At 35.9% G+C, this 14,256-nt stretch overlaps 2 protein-coding genes across 4 annotated transcripts in view; both read right to left on the bottom strand.

The window, feature by feature from the left end:
* Positions 1-14,256, bottom strand: part of LOC123312503 — a 416,804-nt gene that overhangs the window by 287,288 nt on the left and 115,260 nt on the right. The gene's annotated exons all lie outside the window — the stretch shown is intronic.
* The window catches only part of LOC123312495 (coiled-coil domain-containing protein 39-like), a 74,647-nt gene that overhangs the window by 14,667 nt on the left and 45,724 nt on the right, over positions 1-14,256 (bottom strand). For 2 of the 3 annotated variants that reach the window (XM_044896948.1, XM_044896949.1), the window contains exons 8-9: positions 2,669-2,776; positions 2,427-2,617 (exon numbers count right to left, since the gene is read on the bottom strand). In XM_044896948.1, coding sequence (XP_044752883.1) covers positions 2,427-2,617; positions 2,669-2,776 — 299 coding nt within the window. The remainder of the gene's footprint in view (positions 1-2,426; positions 2,618-2,668; positions 2,777-14,256) is intronic. The other variant, XM_044896951.1, reaches the window with a different exon arrangement.

The following is a 14,256-nucleotide window of genomic DNA, read 5'->3' as shown; positions in this document are numbered from 1 at the left end:
GAAAACAATAATTCCATTATACTGGATTTTATTTTGAAGATGAGAGAAGATATAAACAAGATATTCGATGAACAGTCTGAACATTTTAAGAAATTTGAAAAGCATTCTAACAAACTGGATGAACAATTCATGAAGTTGGATGAACAATTTGAAAAATTTGGTCAAAATGGTACGGAAATAAAAGGAGAAGTTAAAGAGTGTGCAGAGAGAATGGAAAGAAAAAAGGGAACAAATGCAATATCAATGGAACAGACAGCAGATAAACGAAATCAGGGGGAATTAGATTTTACAGAATATTATATTCGAAAAGAGGTACAGGAAAAACTGGAAGATGATATTAATGAAATAGAGGAGAATGATGAAACACAAAATGAAACATCAGAAGGAGTCATGTACAAAGAAAATTCTACGTCAGGAATAGTCAAGTTATGGTATCAAGAATGGAATTTCAATAGAAAAGTAAAAGGAAAATATACTGTACTGGTGCCATTAATTGGGAATGTTGAGGAATTGGTGGATCGAGCATTGTTATGGTTCGATGATGAGGAGGAAGCATGTATAAGAAATTGGAATTACACAAGGAACAGGAAATGGGAGAATGTCATCCAAAGAGTGGGAAAGGGAGTGGAATGGATTGGAGAGAGTTATTTAAGGAGAAAAAAGAGAAAAAAATGGAGAAAACATAAAAAGTTCAAGAAAAAAGATTTAGGTTAATAATTGATGAATTTTTTGTGTGTGTGGAATTCAGTTTGTTAAATTTAAAATGTTTATTTCCAAAATTTTCGATTTGGGGAATAAATATTTTAATTTTGGGGATTTTGTTATGGTTTGAGTTTTCCCAATATAATATTGTTTTGTTTAGTTTGTCCAATGAGTAATAGGAATTAGAAGAAATTTTTGTTAATTTATAAGAAATTTATTCATCATAGATGCTATGTAAGGAAATTTTGGGATGGCATGGAAACATATAATAAAAAAAAATAGAGAATTGTCAGTCAGAATAAATTTGAGAAAAGTCACTTATTTTATAGTTGAGAATTGAATAGTTTTTTTATAAGTTACGATTCCATTTATTGAATATCAAGTTAATTTATAATAGAAAATAATGAGAATAAACGGATCGTAACAATATATATATATATATATATATATATATATATATATATATATATATATATATATATATATATATATATATATATATATATATATATATATATATTTCGCGATATGTTCTTCCAGTAGTTTGTTGCAGTTCTTGGGCAACAAAATGAATGCGCATTATGAGGATATTCTCCTCTTCCGACCAGCGCACTCTCCCATCTCGTGTTGTAGGGACCTCAGCGGGCAGGGTATGCATCCCAACCAAGCTAGTGCTTCCTTCTCCGTTTTTCAAATTTCAATATCAATTCTGTTTCGATCAGAAAACAAACATCCTGAGCGACAAAACAAAAGTATGGTTTTGTTTCAGGATCAGGATGTTAGTTTTCATCTGAACATTGTTTGGAATCAATTGATATCAATAAAAACGCTGTTGGATGTGCTATATTTTTATTTGCATTATATATATATATATATATATATATATATATATATATATATATATATATATATATATATATATATATATATATATATATATATATATATATATATATATATATATATATATATAATGCAAATAAAAATATAGCACATCCAACAGCGTTTTTATTGATATCAATTGATTCCAAACAATGTTCAGATGAAAACTAACATCCTGATCCTGAAACAAAACCATACTTTTGTTTTGTCGCTCAGGATGTTTGTTTTCTGATCGAAACAGAATTGATATTGAAATTTAATGCAAGGAATAGAATTCGAATTCCGCACCCCTCAATTATAAAACAGAAAACTGTTATTAAAAAGTTTTTCTGTATTGACAGTGCGTTTTCAGCGTCATCTCATTGTCAAGCGTGTTTTCACTCACCAAAATATAGTCGGTTTTTAGTACTAGAGATATGAGGGCGTTTCCTATCTTTCTACTCTATAATCTTTGGTTTGAATGAATGGTATTTTAATTGAGATCGGTCCGATCTGGGGAGAGGGGAATTGAGTTGGATTTCGTTGCCTACTAGATGGCGCTCGAGCACTTAATTATAGTAAGAAGCTCCTACTAATATTTACATAGGGTCTGCCAGTTTTAGCCTTTTCCACCGAAGTAGGAGTTGTGTTGTTGTGACGTGTCAAATGAGACCGAAACCGTGGTCATCATCTACTTCTTCTTCGATGGGACGTTCATCCTATCATACGATGGTAAATTCACTATTTCGATACAGACCGTAACACTACCGTAGATATTCTTATCGAGTGTTATATTCTTGCATTTATACCTCACCGTTATAAATAGGCATTATCTTATTTTCAAAGACTAGTAAACTTCTTACATCGTACTTGGTCAGAGTTTCCAATTTGAGTTTGCTTTCAACTTTTTTCATCAAGTTTTCAGTTCGTTTAACCTTCTCCTGTTTATCTCTCAGTTCATTTTGTAATTTGTTGAATTCAGTTTCCAGTTCAGCTAGAGAATATTCCAGTTCCTTTCGAGTTTTTTTCAGTTCTTCCATTTCGTCTTTAATGCCTGAAAACAATGAAATTTAAAATCGTTTTCAGAAATGACTTGCATTCGAACCTTTGAGATCTTGCTTTTCATATATCAACGTTTTCCTGAGTATTCTTTGTTGATCAGTTAAATCAACAAACTTTTTCTGTAAACTCTGCATTGTTTCGGCTTCTTTATCTGCAAAAAATTTAAAGCTCAAGTTATTTGAAGCGGTTCAGCTTATTCAAGTGTAATATAGTGCAGTATATTTCATTTCCAGTCCAGAAAGTAAGCTTTTTCCGTGTGCGCGCGATGAGTTCCCGTGTGAGGAGAAGCCGAACACGGAAACTCGTGCAATAGTGAATTGTGAATAGAAAGGAAGCTTTTAGCTGGAATAAAATCTTCGTTTCACACGAAATGAAGCGTTTTAATTATTCGGACATCCTGTATAAATTTATTGCCAGGCATAATTTTGTTTCAAAATGAAATGACACAGCAACATATTTAGGCTTGTGAATTTCAAGGAGAGTGTTTTTTTCCCATCAATAATTCACTTTACTAGGTAAGTGCCAGAAGTTTATGGAATTTCTTTCTCGTTTTTTCCTATTTTCTAACGAATAACCATTGATATATCTATGGGAGATTCCCCAATATAAGGGTCCTGTATAGCGTTCCTCGAACACCTGAAGAACAGAAGAATCATCACTTGGCCGAACTGACCGAACCTGGTCGAACGGCCCTCCGGGTCAAAAGCAAGATTTGAAATATTTTTTATTTCAATACCCAAGGGATGTCTGTCGACGAAAGTGATCCTTCACCAAAATCCATGTACCTATGATTAATTATTTTTTCCTTAGTTATGATCAAGTCTTTTTTTTCTGCTCTGGTTTTTTGTTTCAGACCTTATTTCGAGATGGAGAGAAGATTTTCATTACTACACTACCCACGGGGAGACAGGGTTTTTTACTAAGCTCTTGTATCATAAGCTGAATTGTATGGTACCCCGTTACACTAACCTCTGTTAAAACTCATACATATACTATATTGTTTGATCACCAAAAATGCGACAAAATAGAAAAAAAAAATTTGAAAAATGTATTTCCATTCCCTGTATAACCTTTGAGTATTCAATTAATACTCAAGGGTATAACTGAAAGTGCTCACGCTTCAAGAATATTTTGGCTCAGTAGATAATGTCGAACAATATCATTATCCCAATTTTCAGATTTCAAATAGGTCCAGTTCTCCAGAAACGTATAATGGGCCCTCGAGCTTGGTACATCCTGTATATACATATATACAGGGTGATTCAAAACTCGAGGCGAAAAAGCTGATGTGAACCAAGTCCATGCAGCCTAGTTTTGAGATAAATGGCTTAGAAGTTGTTTAACACCAATTAATTCATATATATATATATATATATATATATATATATATATATATATATATATATATATATATATATATATATATATATATATATATATTTATCCAGCATACTATGTTGCGTCCATACATTGTCTTTGGGCCATACACTATTGCGTCCTGAATAATACCAAAGAGTAACAACAAGAGGTTTCACTTCGCCGATTTACAAGGGAAGATCGAATGCATGGAATTTCAACCTTGAAGTGGGGAGACGCTACGCGCCAGTAATACTGCGCTCAGATTCACTACAGTCAAACGAGAATCGCTGGGCGACCAATCAGATTGGTACTTGCGAACAGAACGAACATCTGCTTTCGTTTTTGTCCCTCCACTGAACCAAGGAACATTCAAGGGCATTGAAACGCAACCGGCCAAAATGATAGAGTGAATCCTCTTGTTGATACTCTTTGATAATACTGCGTCCGTATACCGGACGCAGCATTGTTTTTCAATGTTTTCTCTGGTATTTCGAGGGATTCAACGACAGGGGTGGTCGCAAATCGTGAAGGAAGTCGAGAGCTATCTTTGGAACAATTATAGATTTCATTCATCTTTTGATAAGAGAGTTATTCCATGTTGAAAAACATATCTCCAGACGCAGTAAAGTGCGTCTCATGAAACCTAAAGTATATTTTCAGTTCACGCAAATTCCGCTTCGAGGGCGCTTCAAATGATGAAAACTGATATACAGTCAATATACATCTTTCACACGACGCATAATGTTGCGTCCGAAATCTGGCAACTGTGTATACAAGTAAACCAAGTTGTATTTGCACAACTGATATGAATTAGCTTCCTAAGCTCCAAGGTCATCCCGAAAGTCTGTTAGGTGAAGAATTGGATTCTGTCTCTAGAGCAATAGCAGGTCCGATTGAAGTGCCCTTATGGTGTTCTTTTAACTGATATTGGCAATTTTATATATTTTCGAATGAAAAAAAATTATAACTCCGTGAATTTTATTCCACTTCAATTAGAAATCAAACGATAACACTTTCCAGAAAATTATCGGATTTATAAATTGACATGAAAGGTATCGCTTTATCCGCTTATGCTTATGTCATCTCATTTCACTTGTGAATTAAAAATTTTTTATTCCACTGGATGAATAAACGTCAACTTCCCTTGTTGCTAGCAACAAGTGTATTTGCCTCTCCATTTCCTTTAGTTCCCGAGGGACCAGGAACCTAGCTATAGAGTCACTACGGTCATACAGAGCAGTTTTTGTTGATCGGTCGTCCTGTAGGCCATCTGGCCTTTGTGAATTGGTGTATTCTCCAGATTCTATGTTCTTATGTTGTTATCTACTACTTTCTTCATCGTCTTCAATAGAAACGATGTTGAATTAATTGTTCTTGAAGATTGTGGGTCCCCATTTTGGTGTGAAGGGAACTTTTGTCCTTCTCCATTTTCTGTGTATATGACTCATTCTAAGCAGCTTCTGATTATCTTCAGAAGATGAAGACGAATCTCTTCTAGGATTTTTCTTTACACTTCTGGTGATCTATATAGATTGAAGGTGTTCATTGCCCACTCCAAACATCCTCTTTTAAATATCCCAATCTTCCTTCTTCTTGGTATGCTGTATCGATTCTAGTTATGGGTTTACTACCTGTGAAGGTTGTTTTGGGAAAACTGAAAGATCGTTCCTGTTCTCCTTCGGTGAATTATCTGTCTGGCTTATTGAGCGATATTGTGGGGTTGATTACTCCTTTTGCTATGACCTTTTGTATTCTGAGTGCTGTGGGATTAGAAGTGACTTTACCACAAAAATTAAAAAGTTATACAAATTATGTAAACTTTTGTATATATGTAGTGTACCTGTAATATATTAATTAATAAGGACTGTTTGTCAAAGTGTATATCACAGAGATGCGAGATCTGATTGAATTTAAAACAAATCATATTGTACACAGATGACTGAAACAATATATTTGTTCTGGGCGTAGTAAGGTTGAACAAGCGTACGGGTCTAGAACTTGGGCGTCCTACATGAAATCCTACTCTAGCGAGTAGATGTGCCATTCCAGGGTCCAGGAAGGAACCTCAAATAAACAAAGGCCTTCCTGACATCAAGCTTAACTGCACCGAATTTATTCAACAAAACATCATGATCTTACTCGAAAAAACTTCTCTGAACAGCCTCCATTAGTCCGAGAGCTGGCAACGAAATTCGGCAAAAGTTTTGTACTGGCGTATAATTTAATATGATATGTACATAAGTCAGCACCCACTCTCAAGGTCAGGTAGTGGAACACCTAGCGGCGACGCGCTTTGATGTAGGTATATGAAATTACAACACACTCTACAAGTATTTTGTAATGATTGAAAATTGTCACTAGTTAATAGAACAGAAAACTTGAAAAAGTGGTCAGATGTCATTTTAGTGAAACGCGGTGTGTCAGTACACCACATAAGTTGCTGCCTTGACGATGTTGTTTCAGAAGAATTGTATTGGCTGAAACTGCATTTACCGCTCAAATATCATATATTATTTGTGAATAAAATATTCAGACCACATATCAATAGAAGAGAGGCAGTCAGCAGTCACCCCAAAGTACGGATATTGTAATTTTATATAAATCAAAGAGCGTCGCCGTCAGATGTTCCACTACCTGACCTTTTAGCGTGGATGCTGATTCATATACACCATCAAAACTAACTCATATTTAATTATGATTCATTACAAATCTTTTGCCGATTTTCGTCGCCAGCTCTCGGAATATATGTCATTGTGATGTGTATGGCAATCGTATATTGGGTTCCAAGCAATGCATCCAAACTCCAGTTTGCTCGTCACAAATGTATTGAACAGCAAAATCATGGTTTCCGGATCAGAAAATATCTGCTATTACACACGATGAATTCGTACATTCTTGGCCTCGTACCAAGTAAATGATTAACATGAGGAACAAATGTAAAACTTTGATTCTTCAATCAGAATTACCATTCAAACTTTGTGCCCTGGGTATGAAGCCCCCTGTTCGAACATTGATCATTTGTATTTTTCACTTTTCTGTTCTTCGTTCACTACCACATCATTTTTGACAGCGAAGGGGATACGACACAAGAAATTCTTTGAGCTCTTTTTCTGGCAGAACTTTATCGAGCCCTTGCGTGTATATACTCGCTTCTTCAACAACAACCCTAATTGCAATATATGCGAGCTTTATCATTCTCAAAAACTGCTTTGGTCTTTGGAGGTACAAATGAGAGCTTTGGTTATTTGTCTATGCCATAAACTTCTCTCAGATGGAAGTGAGGAATTCGCATTGTGTCTCTCTATATACCCTGATAAAGTATGAATTCTGCAAGCGGACAAGATGTGCATAAGAGTTTTCGTCGATCACGCCTAGCCCTGCAAGATGTTGAGGTGACCACTTGCATTATTCTTCTTATACTACCTAGTATTCTAGTATCTAGTATCACTCCATCTTGATGAACAAATCCTCCCGTTTCCGACATCAGCTCAGCCGACCCCAGGAAAGCAGAAGATGATTTTTACAGCAAGTCATGGTCTTTCAATCCCTTGAAAAATATAAAGTATATGCTTACTCATATGATATTCGAATGAAAACTTCAGTTTTGCTTGTCTAATCTGGCTTTCTAATATCTTCTGTTCTGCTGGCGTGATAGATTTTCCTACTAGCTTAAGATCGATTCATATGTCGGATATTAGCTTCTCCAAAGCACTCCAGCTCTTTGACTTTGATTTTATGATGAGCTACTATTCCCTTGAGTGGGTCTTGACCTCTCAATAATGTTATTTCATTTGCAACTTTTGTGTATAATGTTGGTATTGCAAACTTTGAAACCCCTGTCTTCCTGCATTCGAGGAAAGTATATCCTTTGTATCGAAGAGTTACAGTTACAGTTTGTTCGGCGCATCTGTCGAATCCCCCAGACTTGCTACCGCGAGTACCGCGACCAAAGCGGTCTATTGTGGCACACAAACAAGCTCAAAGAGCTAAACTTCTACTTCCAGTGCCATCTTCCAAAGGGAAGAGGTGATAACAGAGGAGGAGTAGTTCATGAGTTCCCCTTGAACCAGCCTGAGCGAAGCTTGTCTGCCGCTGGGCAGTCACTGAGGATATGCTCAATGGCTTCGTCCTTCTATAAGCAAAGAGAGTCCTTGTATAGCGAAGAGCTAGGATGCAGGCTACGATTCATATTCAAACTCTTCTATCGAACTCGAGGATTTCATTCGCCGTCCATTTAACTACCCTGAGAGAGTAGTTGACTCTCCAGACTGCCAAATGGTTCATAGGATAAACGTAGGATAAACTAACAACTCTGCAGTTAATGCATTCCTAATTTAAGTTATCTCCAGAGCACCACTCTCTCACATTCATTCGTTATTAAAAAAAACGAAAATGAAATATATAACGTTTTTAAAATTATTACATAATCATCACAGCTCTTCTTGACAAAAAGACACTTAAAGAGTGTTTGAAACATTCTGAAATACGATTCCCCAAGTGAGCAGTCCACAAACTAAGGATGAGAGCCATCATAAATTTAGAGGTGGAGCCAATGTTATAATACGATCACGTCATCGAGTTCGAATAATTCTACAGATTCTAAAACATATGTGGCAACTACGCTGGACGCAACAACATGCTAATGGTGAAAGATTGAATAAAATTCGGACGCAGCATTGTACTGCATATGAAAACAAAATATACACCGGACGCACTAATGGTAGGACCATGAAAGGACGCAATAATGTGCGTATATCAACTTCTTCATTAATAAAGATATCTGAGATCTGAAACTACCAAACTACGTAATTTTTTGCGTAGATTAATATACTTCGATCAGATTCCACCTAGGTAGCGTATTTCTGGGAGACGCAATAAGGTTGCTTTTTGAAAGGACGCAATAAAGTATGCAAGATGTAAATATATATATATATATATATATATATATATATATATATATATATATATATATATATATATATATATATATATATATATATATATATATATATATATTTGGTTCATAGCCTCGACTTTCGACATTGGCCAACATTACAATGCTACATTTACTTATTATAACATTATACAACAAATCATTTTATTTAGATATAATAATAAGATGGTGACAATGAACAATGAACTGGTATTCTTCTTTCTTCTATGGGGTTGGTCCAGTAACAAGCAGACTTGAATTTATATCTTCAATCCCATCCCACATATATGCTCATATAATAGATTGTATACAAATTCGTCCTTCAATCCTAACAGAAAGCCAAGACTGTAAGGCTGCAGTTGAGATAGGTGACGGCTCAATTTTGACATTAGATTATCGTAATGATGTCTGTCGTTCTCACAATGAAACACCATATGTTCCAAAGTTCCTTCGCTACCACAATCGCATGAGGAACTTTCTCGAGCACCGATCTTATGTAGATATTGAAAGCTGAGACCATGTCCACTCCTCAGACGACACATAACTCTTATGAACTTTCTTCCTCTCGTGCTATACTGGAACCATCTTTTATGGAGGGGAGTTGGTTCTATGTTTTTATAATATTTTCCTTTTTGTATATCTCTGAAAGTTTGAGACCATAAGCTTTCACAGGACCTCTTTATCACAGGGAACATATCAGTATGGGTTCCTTTATCATCATAAAGTGGTGGCAACAATGTCGCTTCTTTTGCCATCTTGTCAACCATCTCGTTACCGAAAATACCGACATGAGCTTTGACCCAGACGAAATATATATTTTTATTAATTTGTCTCAATGAGAAAGGTTTTAAGTATCTCTGCATGTATATGGCTAAAATTGGAGTCGAGCTTCATCTTTCTGAGTGAGTGGATAGCACTACACGGCTATCAGATAGAATGGCAAAATTATTGGATGGTATACTGCTATTTTCAGATAAAATGTACTTGAGTGCCATCTCTATTGCTATCATTTTAGCGGTGTATACTGAGAATGATCTGCACAATGATTTCTTCACTGAAGTTCCTGATGTCATTTCATATATTGCACATCAAACTTTATTGTCCAGTTTAGAAGCATCAGTATAAATGTGATAAAAGCCCGCAAAATGGTTGTTCATAACCAATTTGAAATCCACTATTTCTGAACCAGGTTAATAGTTGGGTAAGCATGTATCAACAAACAATTAATTCAAAAGTGACTTCTTTATTTATTATTATTCTTATGTAAGCATATGCTGACATTCTAACTTTTTAAAATCTAAAGAAAACACAAATGAATTAATTGGTGATAAACAACTTCTAAGCCATTTATCTCAGAACTAGGCTGCATGGACTTGGTTCACTTCAGCTCTGAACCCCTCATATAGAGACTGATATTCTTGATTGCACGAAAAAAAAAATTTTTGACCGATAAGGCTTCGATCGTTTCCGAGTTTTTGGACAATAATGTTTCTGTATGCAACCAATTAAATTTCATAAATTACCACCGCATGTTGGACGAAATGTTGTCGCCTGGTTAAACCAAAATTTCAATGGTGGATGAATTGGTCGGCGTGGTCAGGTGCTATGGCCAGCGAGATCACCTGATTCGAATCCTTTGGATTATTTTGTATGGGGTTATTTGAAACAACAAGTTTACGCAGTGGAAATGAATGATGAAAACAATTAATGGAACGAATTATTAATGCAGTCGAATCCACTCAGAATAGGCAAAACATGCAATTAGTGTAAAATTCTCTTATTCTGCGTTTCCAAGCATGTATCGATGCTAATGGAAACATTTTTGAATATTTGATTTAATTTTGTCTGTATTTTTATCAGCTATTAAAGTTTAAAATTGATGACATGCAGAAATTTCGAACACTCATATCTCGGAAACAAGACGATATCCAAAATTTTATTTTACTTTTTTTATCAAGAATATCAGCCTGTATACGTTCCTCAATTTTTCGCCTTGAGTTCTTAATCAGCCTGTATATTGTAATGAAGTCCAGTTTTCGGAGGAAAATTGGAGTTCATTTTAGTGCATTTCTTTCGTTTTAAATTTCCGTCTTTGAAAATATTTTAATTCTCGAATATTCCGTACGTTCATTCCGACAGGCAGAGTAAATGTAAAAAACCGCTTATCTGTATTTCACGTTGTTTTTCTTACATGCCGCTGAAGATTTCGACGTTTTTCATCTGTTGATATGCGATAAACCGGAGCTGACGACGTTTTTCATTCTTGTCGCATTCTGGAATTTTCAGATTTTTACCGTGAGAGGGGATATGCCTATAAAAGCAAATTTTCCCTCGCGACGGTCACTTTTCGACTGTTACTTCCGTTCTTCGGCTGACTTTCGACTTTTGACTTTTACTTCAGTGCTTTCACTTCGCTTCAGTATTTTCGATTTTTTCGCTTTCTAACGTGGTGACTTCTTTCATAGATTCAGTTAATTTTCGGTATTTCTTTCGCCGTTGAAGAATAATCATTTTGTGTTTGCATCAGTGCTTAGAGTTAATTTTTTAGTTTTTCTTTTAAATCCTTTGAGTTTCGAGTGCTTGAAACAAAGGAGGTAGGTCCCCGTCTGTACCGTTCAGTTTCTTTGTTAGACCTACGCCGTTATTTCCTTAACTTTGACACTGCTGTACTGTATCGTTTTCTGTTGTATTTTATCGTTCTTTACCCTGTTGCGCGAAATAGACATTTTCTTCGCTGTCAGTCATGGCGTGTTATAACCCTTGGGGCAGCGAATAAAAGTCTCGAACAGATCCGCCCTAGCCCTTGGGGTACTGAAGGGAAAGTTCCGTCAACCCCCCTGTCCGCGTTCCGCGTCATAAGTGTTAAATCCGAAATCTCTTCTTTTTTGTCAGTCATGGCGTGCTATAACCCTTGGGGCAGAGAATAAGAGATACCGCACGTAGTCAGTGAAATCCCGTAGTTGCGCTAAAAAAAATAGACATTTTCTTCGCTGTCAGTCATGGCGTGTTATAACCCTTGGGGCAGCGAATAAAAGTCTCGAACAGATCCGCCCTTATTGTGTTTCATTTCCGGAGAAATACAACTACATACCGATACCGTATAGCAAGTCTTTAGCATTCGTCAGTTCTGGTTGGCGCATTTTTATTGAACCGTTAATTTTCCCCTACACCCGGTATAAATTTCATAAAGTGCTCGTGACCGGATAAGATTTCCCGAATGTATTTTCACTTATAGAATCACTCATATTTTATATCACACATATCTCCCTTGTACATATAATTAGTTTCCGAAGGTGTGAATAAACTTTTACATAATTCGATTTTGACTTCTTCGTTGTCGCTACCGCCCTAGACAACATCGAGCTCTGTCTCCGGCTAGCAGCTACTCTGGTAGGTTTGCTATTCTTCCTATTGAAAAGAATAGCTGGCGCTCGAGATTAAGTTTCCTCCGAGTAAACCACGTCACAATATAAATGAATTTAAAAGCTATTCGACTAGTCACAGAGCAGTACAATCTTTAACAACAAACATTAATTATAGCATGGTTAGCGTACACGGGATACCATACAATTTGGTGTATGATACAAGAGCTTAGGGGAAAACCTCAGTAAAAAACCGTTTCTCCCCGTGAGTGTAGTGGATTGTAAGAAATGAAATTGTTCACGATATAAGCTGAAATATTTTATATTGAAGGGCATCTCACGCTCCAAAAATTGATCCTTTTCCACAACATCAACGAAGACTTAGAAATTTTACGAATGGAAACAAAAAGTCAGAAACTGAATCTTCCAGAAAGTTTGGAAATCAATACCTACCCTTAGATTTCAACGATTTTTTAATTTTTTTTTAATTAAAATTTTATATATTTTTTGTTTGCTTATTTTATGTGAGCGACTAAACTGACAAAAATACTACTAGTTGAACACAAATATTCAAAATAAATTCAGTACTGGGGGGTTATAGAGGTCAATCTGTTCGTTGAGTAAATCCAGCGATAACTTACAAAAAATGTAAGTTATGGAAGGTTTCATGTTCTATGATATTTTAGAACGGATCTTCCGATTGCTACCTACTTTGTGATTGCTCTAACGCTTCCGGAAATTACCATTTTTTGCTCGGAATATTCCGGAAACCATCATAACCCCCTCCAGATTCTTAGGAGTAGAATCAAAGGCTTGTTTATACAGGGTGTCTCATTTAAAAGTATCCACCCTCAATAAATCAACAATGTATCAGAATTTGTGAAAACAGAAAACACTCAGACAGGTTGATTTTTAATGACAGGGATACAAAGTTTGTTTCTCCCTAATGGCACAAAGTAGTCCTATGGACATCCATAGGACGTCCTCTTCGGACATTACGGACATCCATGGGACGTCCATTTCTGGTACAATGGACGTTCTATGGACATCCGAGGGACGTACAAATGTCACAACTTTGAACCGAATTCGGACGTCCATCGCGGACGTCCAATGGATATCCCGTTGGGACCATCATTAGCTATCTCAACGGTACAAAAATTTACCACGACGTTGGCTATCTATTAGAATTTTAATGTCCTAGAACACAATGTCTTACACTCAGACGCAGATGGTAATTTCTGTTCTCATTTCCATCCATACTTACTAGAAAGTTTTTACACTTGGCCCGGATTCGAACTCGCGAGTACGTGGGGACATCGCATTACTGGGTCTTCGCTGCAACCGTCCTAGCTACCGAGACTATACGATATACCTACTTGTAGGAACATATTCATTATATTGTTAACTGATTTATGGAATAGTAGTCGATTAATACAGAAATACCATATAATAAAAACTAAAGTCTCAAAACTCAAACATAGATTATTTTATAATAGTATTTACTCAAGTATTTAGTCTTCTTTCATCATAACGTTATACATAATATAATATTCATAAGATATTCATATACTACAAAGCAGAAAAATGGAGTTTAGTGAAAAATAATATTAAATTTTGGTGTTCATTGATATACATGTATGTATTATTTGGTCCATATTACGGACTCCTAGTGAATATCCGGTATGGAAATTTAAAAGATGTTCCTACCGGATATCCACTAGGTATCCGTGATGGACGTTATACGGACCATGTAATGTGTAAATGTAATTTGGTCCATATTACGTGCATTACGTACACCTAGTGGATATCCGGTAGGGACATCTTTTGAATGTCCATACCGGATATTCACTAGGAGTCCGTACATTCAAAAGATGTCCCTACCGGACTCCTAGTGAATATCCGGTATGGACATTCAAAAGATGTCCCTACCGGATATCCACTAGGTGTACGTAATGCACGTAATATGGACCAAATTAC

Source organism: Coccinella septempunctata, chromosome 4 (assembly GCF_907165205.1).
Source record: "Coccinella septempunctata chromosome 4, icCocSept1.1, whole genome shotgun sequence".
Lineage (NCBI taxonomy): Eukaryota > Metazoa > Arthropoda > Insecta > Coleoptera > Coccinellidae > Coccinella > Coccinella septempunctata.
Note: the sequence above shows the minus strand (reverse complement) of the source record. Positions and strands in the feature narration are given on the sequence as shown.